At 36.6% G+C, this 13,677-nt stretch overlaps 1 protein-coding gene across 1 annotated transcript; it reads right to left on the bottom strand.

Moving 5' to 3' along the window:
• Positions 1–4,438: 4,438 nt before the first annotated feature.
• Positions 4,439–13,634, bottom strand: LOC126374953 (NPC intracellular cholesterol transporter 2-like). The gene is made up of 3 exons (XM_050021750.1): positions 13,418–13,634; positions 6,790–6,900; positions 4,439–4,836 (listed from the first exon to the last, which is right to left on the bottom strand). Exons 1-3 carry the CDS (start codon positions 13,617–13,619, stop codon positions 4,550–4,552), a joined length of 600 nt encoding a protein of 199 aa, XP_049877707.1. The 5' UTR covers positions 13,620–13,634; the 3' UTR covers positions 4,439–4,549.
• Between the last annotated feature and the right edge of the window lie 43 nt (positions 13,635–13,677).

Raw genomic sequence — 13,677 nt, forward strand, 5'->3', positions numbered from 1 at the left:
GATGTCTTTTGTATGAGGTAAAGTACCTACCCACATAAAAGTTGATTTAATAACTACTTACTCTTCGTGGTCGGTGTTATATTTAATTTTGTTAATTATAAAACTAGCTACCTGTTTAATTATGTGTGTATTAAAAAAGCGCTTTGCGTCATTTTGTGTGTGTGAAATGTTAGGCTCGGGCGCGCCCGTCTCTGACCCTTGTGTGTTTCAGAACTCCGTTCGTGGCTCGTGGGCTTCGTGGCCGCTGTACCTATAATTAGGGAGTACCTATTTTATTTTTCTATGATACACCAATACCTATTAACATTTTTATTATATGTACTTAAACAAATCCACAATTACTTACACACTCAATGTTTTTTTGAAAGCTGAACAACGTAGTAGGTAAAAATACCTAATTTGTAGCTCCACTCCACCATCCACTGAATATTTACAACAATATTATAATACTTGATACTTATTTATTTATTTATTATTTATTTATTTATTCATTGACGGGAACTAGGTACTTACAGCATTTATTCGAAGGAAAAACTATATTGTGTCTCCGACTTGGAAAAAGAACAGAGCGGCTCCACCGCGGAGTAGCGAAATGTTTGGAGAGAAAGTCTCGTATGATGTGCAGTTTGTGCACGAAGCGGTCTAGTACTCTTAGAGACTACCTATATAAAGCTTGTAGATCTAGCCGTTGTGCCAGACTTTATCGAAAACTTTCGCCCCAATGAAGAGTGCTCCCGTGAAAGAATAAGACTTTTAGATTCCGTGTAAGTACTAGTCCCGTAATCTGGATTCTGGATATATGTATCTATGAGCCGCGCATAGTTCTTTCCCATGGTGTCGTGGAGACTATTATGGGGCGGTAACACAAAGGTTCGTGTTTAGGTTTCCCAGGTATAGATAATGCCAATTATAAAAATGCAGATGTTCATTGCCGTTGATTTTGTAAGCAGATGAGGGGGAGATACTTACCCATATCTACATACCTAAACCTGACAAACGGAATTTACCTTTTCCTTTAACAGCCTCCGTGGTCTAGTGGTTAGAGAGTCGGGCTCACGATCTGGAAGTCCGAGTTCGATTCCTGATGGCGACATTATTGATATCACTTTGTCAGACTGCCCTTTGTTTGGTCACATTGCAGGCTTGAATCACCTGATTGTCCGAAAAAGTAAGATGGTTCCGTACTTCGGAGGGCACGTTAAGCCGTTGGTCCCGGCTGTTTGCCGTAAAAAACACCTCCACCAATCCGCAGTGGAGTAGCGTGGTAGAGTATGCAGCAGGTCCACCCCCTCTGGTTGATTGCGGGGAGGTATATCATATTTATATTTTATATAATATATGTTATATGTTTATGGGTACCTAACGAATTTAATTCATATTTTATTACGCTTTGTAAGTTTCTTACACAGGACAAAGTCATTGCAAAATTCCTACAAGAGACACGACCGGCCTCTTTTTGCTATAATACACAAACAAGGACGAAATACTCGTAAAGTTCAAAATCCAAGTTGTTTGTTGTTGGGGCACCTGCGTGCTGGCATTCAGCATTCTGACAGATTACACAAAAAATGGGTCTCCACCTTGAATATAAAATGGTTTATTATGAAACAGGTCGTCACGTTAGAGAGGTTAGGGAAGATAGATATACGTAAGCTTTGTATCGTGTATTTGTATTTGGACCTTTGTATGAAGTGACACTTTTATATTTTAAATTTTATAAATTTTGCGTGATTTAAACAATATTTTTTGTAACATCTGTAATCTTATCTTATAAAGTAGGTACCTACGTAAAATTATAGTTTATACCGCGTGTTTTCAACCTACTTATATAAACTGCCTATATACGTCCCACTGGTGGGCACAGGTCTCCCCTCAATCAACCGGAGGGGGTGGAATCATCTTACTTTTTCGGGCAATCAGGTGATTCAAGCCTGAAAAGTCCTTACCAAACAAAGGACAGTCTCACAAAGTGATTTCGACAATGTCCTCATCGGGAATCGAACCTGGACCTCCAGATCGTGAGCCTAACGCTCTAACCACTAGACCACGGAGGCTGTTGTTTTTTTTGTTTTCAACCTACTTATTCACTATTATTGTTTCGTGTCTCTTCTATGGTATAAATTCTAACAGTAAGTCCTACTTACTTATTATTTATGTCTTAGTTAGACTGAACCATCAGTCGCTAGTTTAATAGGCATTCGTATAACTGGCAGGTAACAGCTCTGTTATCACGATATCTTATACTTACCTAGCGTGGCGTCTTATGTTTCAACAGAGCAATGTCCGTCCACTACGCCGAATCCGTTTAATAGACTTACGCTCACGCGCATCTTCTCATCATTGTGTCTCCCCACGTACCTATCTCGTATTTCTTCTATTACTAGCATGTCACATTCATGCCGTAAGCTCACACCTATATTCCTATTTGGGCTAGTCAGAGGCACAGATGAACTGAAGTTTTTCTTGCAATGAATCTGTTAAATAAACCAGTTGGTTTAACCGGTTGGTTAGTTACAACAAACAACTTGGATTTTGAACTTTAGGAATATTTTGTCCTTGTTTGTGTGTGTAGTACATAACTATGTATCACAAGTAACAAAACATCTATATTTGTTATATTTTTAACAAAAAGAATATTTGCTATGTCAATTACCTAATGGGTTTGAACGTAAGGTAGGTAAATAACTAAGGTAGGTACTTAGTATATATTTTTGGTATGTTTATCGTAAAAATATATATTAAAAAAAATCTTTATTGTTCTATTATAAAATTATTCTCAGCAATGTTTTTGAAAATTTTGTTTAATTTGAATATAAATATGTAAGTACCTATTAACTTTACGTGAGATTTATAGCAGTTCTACTAAGGCCCCTTATTGGCGGTAGGTAACTATCTTCAATATAGGTAGGTAATAATAAAGAAGTAATAAAGCTGCTTTATCACGGAAATACATACTTATGTCTATTTGTTTACCTGCACGTGTACTTATTCAAAAATGACTGCTTTGTTTAAATATTTATCGTTCTATTAGTAAACAACTTTTGATTGTTAAAACAATTTAGCGTTGTATTGTATTAGCGTGAAACCTTGAAATTTATGTATATTTCTTTATAAGTAGGTATTTACACACATTCCTATCTATTTTTTTAACATAAAGGTAATGTCTTTCTTGAACCAGTCTCGCCCGTGAAGCACAGGCATCATTCAAGAGTAGGTAGTTCTCCGAAAACCGGAAGTCAATATTACCATTAACGCAAAAATATCCTAGAACTCACATCCTAGCCTTTGTCTTGTCGCAAATATCCATTGAGAACTTATGTACGTCGCTAACTTACGTAAGTTCTAACTGGATATTTGCAAATAGACCACAGATTCTAGGATATGTTTTGTGTTTGGTTAATTAGTAATAGTATAATGAGATTGACCACCAGTATTCGAAGATCAAACCAAATTGCCAAAACTGCCAAACCGCCAAAAGTCGTGGCATACGCCATGTAGGGCGCACTTTATTGTACTTTTTTGGAAATAAATAACCTATTATTTTATTCATATCATAGATACTTAGTACCTATTTATCCTTATCCGAGTTTAATGTAAATTATTCCTTTGTGTTTTCCTCAAGTCATGGATATGTCTTGTAGGTAGTATTTCAGTATATTATAATATAATAACCATAAAACCAGTGTGTCAAGTTAATTAAAACCAGTTTTCCAGCAACCTTGCACTCGACTGCGAAGGTTAGCTCCTCCATTATGCAATTTATCTAATCTCATAAGATTAGAGGAAATTTCTAACAATTTCTGCAGGTCGTGGCCTAAACGCTTTGGTTAAGATGTTTAATTTAATTATCTCTGTAAAGCTCAATTCCCACAAAAACGAATTTTTGGAATGTCTGAGTTAGTACGTAAAGTACCTACATACTTCAATTCAGCGATTTCATACAAATTCTAGCTTCTCGGCCCCAAGCGGGCTCGTGTATGCATTGATCTTCAAAACGTTTATTTTTATGTTCATAACGTCATGCTAAAGGCCAGTTGCTGTCGATTCCAATTTATTTATAAATTCTTCCACTATCGTGTGGGTTCTGAGGTGCATGATCAACCTCAGCAACCCAGCGTATTACTTTTATTTTTATTTGTGTGGAATAATTAATTTAAGTATTGTATTTGCGATGACAGATGGAAATCGGTTTTAAACAGGTTTCTGGTGTGTCTGGTAGTCACCATGATTCTTAAATGGGACCTGTTTAGTGTGAACGTATTTACACTTCTAGTCTTATGAAGTTATGAACTTATGACAGTAGATGAGTTTGCGTGTGTTGAGTTTTACTAATCTTTAATCAAAATATCTTTACCTATCTACGTCTGAGGTTAATCCAAAATGTTACGATATGACTAGGTTAAGATTACGTTACTAAAGTACGTAAGTACACAAACAATTTGTAAGAAAAAAACGTTTATTTTCATTTTATAAAAAAGTAATTTTAATCATTGTGTCATTGTACCAAAAATACCTACAGTTAACCTAATATGCTCTACCTACTGGGGCGCTACGACCGGATTTTAGCTTTTACTTCGAAGCAGGTGACATCTTTGTTTTTCTGCGTGTCTGTGATAGCCCAGTGTACCTTCACGTCTATTGTGGGGTAGAAGCTGAGAACAGGAAACGAGTCTTTGTATATGTATTTAGTGCCGGCCTTCAAGGGACAGGTGGCTTTCTCTCCATTTTCAGTCTCCAGTTTGTCGCAGACCGAGTTGCCGTCTACTCCGACGAAAGGAAGGTTCACTCCAAACACGTCGGCACTCACGTGGTTCTTTACTTCCTCGATGTCATGGTCTGTGAACAAATATTTATAAGTACTTAATAGTTAGAGTTGCGATTGTAGGAGATGTTGATCAGCCTTCGTGGTCAGACCGGGTTCGAATCCCGGTGAGAAAATATCACAAAAATCTGATACTTTAACGCTGGTTTAGTTAGAACATTACAGGCCGATCACCCGTCTGTCTGAAAGTAAGATGATCCGTGCTTCGGAAGGCACGTTAAGTTAAGAAGTTGGTCCCGGTTACTACTTACTGATGTAAGTGAGTAATCGTTTCATGAGCCTTTGACGGCTCAATAACAACCGTGACACCAGGGTTGATGAGGTTAGTAATGCACCTCACAACTCACACGGTAGAAGAAGAAAAAGATGTGGAAATTACTGTAGAGCGTTTGAACTAAGCGCGTCTGAGCGTCATCCCGTGATCATGGCACTTGCAACAGTGTCGAAATATCGGGAGTCTCATATCCCTATTTTAATCGCGGTAAGAACCCGTTATTATGTGTTTTAATCATGAAATAAGTAAGTATGTGTTTCCCCGATTCGCGGTTTTACAAGCGAAGTAGTGAAGGTAGGTAGGTAACTAACATAATATATTATGAGAAAGACAATATTTCTGTCCATCATGTGATGCGAATGCATTTCTCAAGGTAAATAATATTTACAAGTAACAAGTGTAAACTTTGATCTTATATAATAAGTATGTGGTAGATGAGTACAAACAAGGTAAGTAGAAGTCTAAATAAGGAAAATATCCAGCGAATGGCTTTGTTAAAGAAATGTTTCAGAATGTGGCTACAATAAGAATTAAGTACATTTTTATGAATCTCTTGTGCTGTCTCATAAATAATGCATCATGTAGTTGTAACACGTATTGGTTTCAAATAATATTAATTAAGTTGGTAAAAATACAATTTTAGTAAGTACTTATTCTAAATTATGGGATATAAAGTTAAGGTACCTACCGTGGGTATAACTGTGTAATTTTTAATTATTGAGTATTCATTTGCCTCCCAGATTTTCCGTCATTGCTTTTTAATGTGGCGATATGATATAGAATAATAAGAGCTGGCTTTGGTGATTTCGAATTGTTTGGCCCTGATATATGATAAATTATTATATATTCTATCCCACTGCTGGGCAAAGGCCTCCCCTTCCTCTTTCCATTTACCATACTCTTCATCCCCATCCTGCCATCCCATCCCAACCATCGTCCCATCCCTCCTCATCTTTCCTTTTTCCATTTATACCTACGTATATGTAAAGGCCTGAGATGATATGTAATAAAAAATGTAAACAACTTGCGTGCACTCAACTTTTGACTGCTGGCACAGCCCGGATACTCAAATCAAATCAAATATACTTTGGAGCGTTTACAGTACAATTTGGCCGGCCTTATTGCTCTAGAGCAATTTCTTCCAGGCAACCACCAAAAGGAAACAAACATTTACAAAAACTCCATAATATAAAATCCCGTTCTTATCCCGCGTGCTGCCTTCCCGGGTAAGTGCAAGCGAGACAGATATTCCGCGTGCGCTCCCTTATGCCTTAGACTAAAGTGAGACCCAGGAGGAGAAATCTACCTCGGGACCGATACATATTGGGCTATTTGTTTTGAATGTAGAGTCGACCCACCTACCGGCGGCCAAGAAGTCAATGCTATCTGCGGCAAGTCTACAAATGGCATTAACTACTTGGCTTAACAAATAGCGAGCGCTGAGGGCTCTCACTCACCCGATACAAAAAAGAATGAAACATGAGTAAGCCAAGCTAACACTACATATTAGACAAAAGAAAGATAATAGCGGCTTTGTTACTAAAATAGCAATTTGTTTGTTTTTATTAATGTTGAAGAGCCTACCTTCGGGTGAAAGATCTTGATATACTTACCTACCTACCTATCTATATATCGGAGTCCGGGTAGTGTTATTATCTAATAGACTATTCAAAATAAATAATCAAACAATTACCAGGTGTGAAGGTGATGACGACGTGCTGGTCGGTGCCCTTCTTCAGCTTGCACGGCGGCTTCTTGCACGGCGACAGCTGCACGTTGTCTGACAGGTTCTCGTAGTTCTCGCCTGGAAAACATTGAAAATAAATAACATAACATAAATAGCCTATGCTGGGCACAGGCCTCCCCTCAATCAACTGGTATGGAAAATAAATAACAATCTGAATAGGTACCAAGTACGCAAGTATTTAGCATTTGCATTTTATACCTATTTCAACTTTGAAAGTGTGTTCAAGTGCGATGTAAAAATATATAAATTACTAGCTTTTGCCCGCGGCTTCGGTCGCGTTGAAACCGGGGTAACACAGTTCCCATATTGAAAACTGCGAAAAGTCCCAAATAAAATTTCACCTCCTCTTTGAAGGGGTTGGGGGCAGATTTAAAAAAAATATGCATGATTTATTTGTTAGTCGCAAGTAGTCAGCATACCAATTTTTAGCTTTCTACCTTGAAAATTGCGGAATGCTCCATACAAACTTCCATCCCACATTTTAGGGAGAGATTAGAAAGGAGGAGGGAGGGGTTAGAAAGTGACAAAAATCCTACGTCTGTTATTCTTCGTCATTTAAAAAAAAAACATGTCAATTCGTCGCTCCGTTTTGCCGTGAAAGACGGACAAACAATCAGACAGATACACACTTTCCCATTTATAATATTAAGTACTTAGTATGGATGGAGTCTGTGATTTTGATTAACTTGCAATTTCAAGTGCGTGTTTGTATTAATCATTAAAGAAAAATGTGCATCTTATTGAGCATTTTATTTATTTATTTAAGTAATCTAATAATTACAACTATAAGTTACCATACAGGCATATGCCCAAGGCACTTCTTGCCTATCTACTTAAACGTGCGTAAATAGTACTTCAGTTTACCATACACATAATAAAGTGGATTGTCTTATACTGGTCACATTTTATTTAAGTACTCTCGACATCGACTACACTGAGCTTTAATGTAAAATATATTTGAATACTTAATGTAAGATAAAGGTGACCACAGGTCACGCCTAAATCGTTTTTGAAGCCTGGTGCCATTGTTAAATCCTAGCAGAGTGTGAAGGTCTTGTTTTTTCCCACATTAACATGATACTGCGATTAGCCTACCTGTTTACCATTATATTGTATACATTTTATCTATAGCCAAAATCCGTGTTGGTTTTATTTTTAGTTAGTTATTTAAGTTATTCAAGTTCGGTAACTACGTTTTATTTATTTACTTACTAAAAAAATAAAGGTATTATGTAATTTATTTAAATTAACAGCACATTGTTTTGGTTTTAATTAAGTATTCTATTTTTTTATAATATTTCTCTGAGTTTACATGCTCTGTTTAACTTTTTAGAGTTACACTTACGGATTTTTTTAGAAACTAAAAATATAATTATTTTACTTACTCACTAATAGTTACAATGTTAATAAAAAGTGTTGTTTACTTACTTATTTTATTTGCGTCGCTTACAGCCTTATTTACGAAAAAAATATATACTTGTGAGTAAATATAAACAAATGCCGATAAAAAACTACCACAAGTGAACATAAAACATTTTAAAAATATTCATACTGATTCAGATACAGCCAGGAATTAAGTTAGGTTTTTGTTGAGCAAGTTCTTCTTGTTATTATCGTGTGGGTTGTGAGGTGGAATACCAACCTCATCAGCTCTGGTGTCAGGGTTATTACTGAACCGCCAAAGGCCCCTGACATGGCTCATGTAACGACTACATACTTACATCAGTAAGTAGTAACCGGGACCAACGGCTTAACGTGACTTTCGAAGCACGGATCATTTTACTTTCGAACAATCAGGTGATCAGCTTGTCCTAATCAAACTAGGGATCACAAAGTGATTTTTGTGATATGTCTCCACCGGGATTCGAACCCCGGGCCTCCGGATCGTGAGCCCAATGCTCAACCACTGGACAACGGAGGCCGTTAGCTAGTTATTAATGAATTGTACAATTGGTTGATTCGCTGTGTCCCTTGTCATAAGGTTCATCATGGCCACCTTAAGACTTCATATCAACAGTGGCTGCAAATTATCTTCTAATCTGTGCAGCTTATTCCACCCCAATACGGAACACGGACTTTACGAACATGAGTATGTATGTGTGAATAGTTAACAGAGGGATTGTTTTAAATTCAATAGGTAGGTAATTACTGTAAGACTGCGTCGATTATTGATTAACCACGATTCACTGTCTCTAGATTAATTTTACCACTAAAATTATTTTTCTATTTAAAATCTACACCAATGTTTATCTATCTACTCAGATTGTTACCTATTTATATTACGAATTAAGTATATTATAATATAATTCTGTTATTTTCTGTCATGTCAATAAATTATACAATGTTTCCCAAGAAACCGCAATAAGTACTGCAAAATCGGTCACATGTCATAATCAGAAATCAATTATGATTTCCATTCTCGCTCTTTGTTTTAGGTTTTGATTCCATGAAAGTGATTCTAACAAAGAACATACGTCAATATGCAAGAACTGAATCATGGAAACTATGGTCTGAATAATTCAACGGCGTCACACGCCACTCCGCATATAAATGATATAGGTAGGTACTCTTGGTACAAAGCACAACGACAGTTATTTGATTGCTTCCGATATCTCTATTTTTATCTAGTAATAATAAGAAGTAGAAGTAGTCTGGTTGTTGATGCCTTTATGTATGATATGAGGTATTATGACGTATCTATAAACAGGCCAGGACTGAAACCTGAAACCGGCCCGGGTATTTAAGAGACGATCAGCACGTAGAGAACGTGGAAGGGTAACAAACCGCTGGTGGAAATCCACAATATTCAAATATGTTAATCTATAATATAATGTGCATTTCACTAGATATGTCTATAAGTATGCATGTTTGTATCTTTATCCAGATATTTATCAGAAACTTATAATTGATGCGGGTACGGATGGTAGTATGGATGCTGGGGGGGACGGATGCAGGTGCTGTGGATGCTGACAGGACTAAGGTCTGTTATATTCTTGTGTTTTGATAACGTAGGTATGTAGTGTTTGCATGTACCTAGTTATTGACGTGATTTATAGCTAGAAATCCAACTAGTCAAATCAGTTACTTATTAATAAATGTCAAAACATAAAATTACTTAATGGAATTTATATGAAAACGCACACTGTGATATCATAGAAAAACGTGATAAAATGTCGGAATTATTGTTACGTTCTTTTTGATTCAAATTCATAAAAAAGTTAAATGGAAAAAATAAAATGTTTTTCGTTAGTTTTAGATCTGTCTTTATTAGTGATAAGATTTTCATAATTTAACTTGAACGGCTTGAACCTAGTACACGACCCAATTCCACGGAGCCCGAACGCAGCTAGTAGCTACGTCGTCGATATGGGGCGACGACGTTTATTTATTTATTTGGCTCACAAAACAGACACCATCGTCCCTGGCCCTAACCTACCTGGCCGCCCTTAGGGCTCAATATTTTTTCAGATTTTAGACAGTGTGTTCTATAAAACGCTTAGGGTACTTATGTCTTCACTAATAGGTATCAACTCTAGAGCCTGCAGCAGGCAGACATCATCACATTGGTCTGAGTAGCCCTTTACAGTAATTATTTAGCAATTAAGTAAGTACTCGTATAAAACCAAATCAGAACCTACACTTAGTAGGTGCTTAGTAGGTATGCGCGGGCGCACTCCGGTTGCCCGTGACCGTGGCCTTCCGCGCATTCGCTGCATCTGACTTCGACTTTAATCGACTTTGGATTAATACCTAGAATTAATAACTTCGTTTGCAAAAACGACGTTTCATGATTTTATTTCAAATAGAAAAAAAAAACACGATCCTTTATTTTACTTGACCGTTGTTCGTTTTTCATGTAGCTGCGGTCTAGTACCTACCTAAATTACTCATTTAACGTAGGGATAATAAAAGGAAATGAGTAAGTAAGTATTACAGCTTTATTTACGAATGAAAATGTCGTTTTCCTTATTTTTGCATTTTATAAGAAAAAAGCCAGTAAAAAAAACGCAAGTACGTAAAATATCATCATATAATATACATAATTATATTCACAACGTTACATTCAAACATGTTTTTTACATGCATGCTTGCTCCAAGGTAAAGTAGGTAGGTACCTACAAAAGGCCAAGTGTTGACTACAAAACGTAAAGATTTGAGACGTAGACGTCTCACGTTTAACTATTACAGAATCAGAATCATTTACTTATTCTACATCTTGCCCCGCGTGTCCTGATACCGGTCTGTACGCGAGAGGAGCTGATGAATGCCACCGAAAATGCTGTCCGAGTAGCAAAATACTGGGCTGAAAAAATCTGAATGCCACCGAAACGACAAGAAGAAGAAGATTTAATCAACGTAATTATCGTGGATAAACTTGTTGAAGGTCAATTTAACATTTTTGAATCTACGTCATTTCGCAAGGTGTTATAGCTGAGGAGAAGATATTTGGGTAATCATTGATTACTAATCAATTTGCTAACATTTGGCGAGATGTGACGTAAAAGATTATTGAAATTACGCGATGTTGCGTGTAGTTGAAAGAGTGTGACGTACAGTGTAATCTTAAAAAGAAATTAGAGTCGTAGGTATGTTGGTATAGAGTTTAATGAACACACTGGATATTCAATATCGGAAACAATTTAACCTACTTATACAATATATTCATAATTAACAGGGCATTGCTCTTTTGTACATAAATACTTACAGGAAAGTCTTTATTATGTGTGTCCTGTTATCGTATTTTATGTGATGTTATTTACTGAACCCCAATGAACGTTGGTTCACATCACATGAATCCATCAAGGGTCGTATTTAGAGCGTAACGTACTTATTGCAGAACTATGCACAATACGTACCTATAGCAATGCTTTTATAAAATAAAACAAGAATTAAGTATTTTGTGAGGTTACGAGGTACGTATTCGTGTCGCGACTCGACATTTTTTAAGTGTATAGTTAACAGCTTGTACTACTAATGCGTAACACTGTTATGTCAGCTGTTCTTTGTACTTCATCAATCTCAATGAAATAAAAATTTATAATAGATGGATGTATCATTTTGATAGACACAACATTTGCTTTACTATCTAAGTATGTCATACTATTACAACAATAAAAGAAAATTTAGATATTCAACTTTATATACCTATTCAAACTTGCAAAGTTATGGATTACCTAATGTCGACCTAGGTCATTTTCTATGGTTGTCATTGTATAATGTAGGTATTTAGTCATTTTCTTTCTGAATAGGTCATGATGTTCGAGGAGTGTAATTACGCTTTAGGTACCTATATTCAGATGTACATACATGTATATAAAAAAAACTTACTTATAGCTAGAAAATAACTTGATGACATTCTATGTTCTTCGGTCAACAAATGCCTCAAAAGAGGGGTGTAAAGTGCGTGATACGGATCCTAAGATTTTTCTTCAGGAATGTGTTTAGGGTGTTTATTGACCGCACTAATAATGACAGCAACAGATAATAGGTACGACTGCGCTATCTTCTATTAGTGGAGTCAATGAAGTGTGTGACTTTTACTTTTCTGGTTTTTTATTTTTTTAAAAATCAGAAACATCTTGGGTGGGCAAATAAATATTACGATGATATTCATCTTCTATCGTGTAGGTTGTGAGGTGGAATACCAACCTCATTATCCCTGGTGTCAGGGTTATTACGATATAAAAAAATGTTTAGTAATGCATATTCTGTGCAAATTTCAACCAGGTATCAAATTTGGTTCAAAAGATACAGCCAACTACCCTACAAAAGAAAAGATCATCAAAATAGGGCCTGTTTCTGGTAAATTTGAGTTAAGTGGTTAGGAAGCTCCGGCTTTATCTCTCTATATCGCTATATTGTTCTCACTCATTAACTTGACACGTTTCTTTGATAAAACTGGTTGGCTTGCACGTAATTATAGTGATTACAACACCACGATGACCACGGGCGCACTTTGAGATCATTAGCGTTATTATACCTGCACTATGTATCTATTATTACAAGTCTATTTTATGCTCTTCGAATTGATTAAACCAAATGCGTCGTAAATTCTTAGAAATAGGGTAATTACGGCGTCTTCGTAACAGAAACCTTTAATTTTAGTACCTAGGTAGGTAATTTAACCCCTCAACTGCCGTGTTACAAGATACAATAGGTTCTATAATGTTTGGTTGAGATCTGCGTTCCAACAGACATGTTGTTAATTCAAGATAATGCTACCTACTTACTGCTTTAAAAATAAATGTCGAGCATAATAAACTTCGTAAAAATTACAGACCTTCAAAAACATCCTGCTTGATACTGTTTGAATTAAAAAAATTGCCGGATATCTTTTTGATTAAAATGAAAGTACTTAGGTATTTTAATAAAAAAAATATTTTAAAATTGTACATTCGGTGTCTCTACGACACGCACAAGTCAGTTTGCCGTAAGTATTGCAATGAGCTACTTTCTGCGAACGTAAGCCGAGATGAAAGCAGGTCGAGCTGTCTTACGTAAAGATGAGTGTTATGTAGTGCAGACACAGGCGTATTATTGATACAAGTTGGGACTGATAGTGGCGTAAACTTACCCGCGCATTGCAGGACTTCAGTGGCGCCGGCGAGGGCGAGTAGTGCAAAGCACGCGAGTACACTGAGAGGCACCATGGCTACGTCTGACTTGCTGGACACTCCTCGATTCACTGCCGCCACAGAGCCGGCTGCCATGCGCCAGTGCCGCTCGACAGACGCACAACTCCTATTATTTATCAACTGACCATCTACCACAATCATTATAACCCTTATACCCACAACATACGTTCGAATATAGAGCACTTTGTCCCGACATTGT

The sequence above is a fragment of the Pectinophora gossypiella genome, chromosome 18 (assembly GCF_024362695.1).
Source record: "Pectinophora gossypiella chromosome 18, ilPecGoss1.1, whole genome shotgun sequence".
In the NCBI taxonomy this organism is placed as follows: Eukaryota; Metazoa; Arthropoda; class Insecta; order Lepidoptera; family Gelechiidae; genus Pectinophora; species Pectinophora gossypiella.

Excerpts from the sequence above, each read along its gene's own strand:
- LOC126374953 (XM_050021750.1), bottom strand. The coding sequence starts at position 13,619 with ATGATTGTGGTAGATGGTCAGTTGATAAATAATAGGAGTTGTGCGTCT. Across the intron at positions 6,901-13,417 it reads TGAAGTCCTGCAATGCGCGG|GCGAGAACTACGAGAACCTG; the intron begins GTAAGTTTACGC and ends AATGTTTTCCAG. Across the intron at positions 4,837-6,789 it reads CGTCATCACCTTCACACCTG|ACCATGACATCGAGGAAGTA; the intron begins GTAATTGTTTGA and ends ATTTGTTCACAG.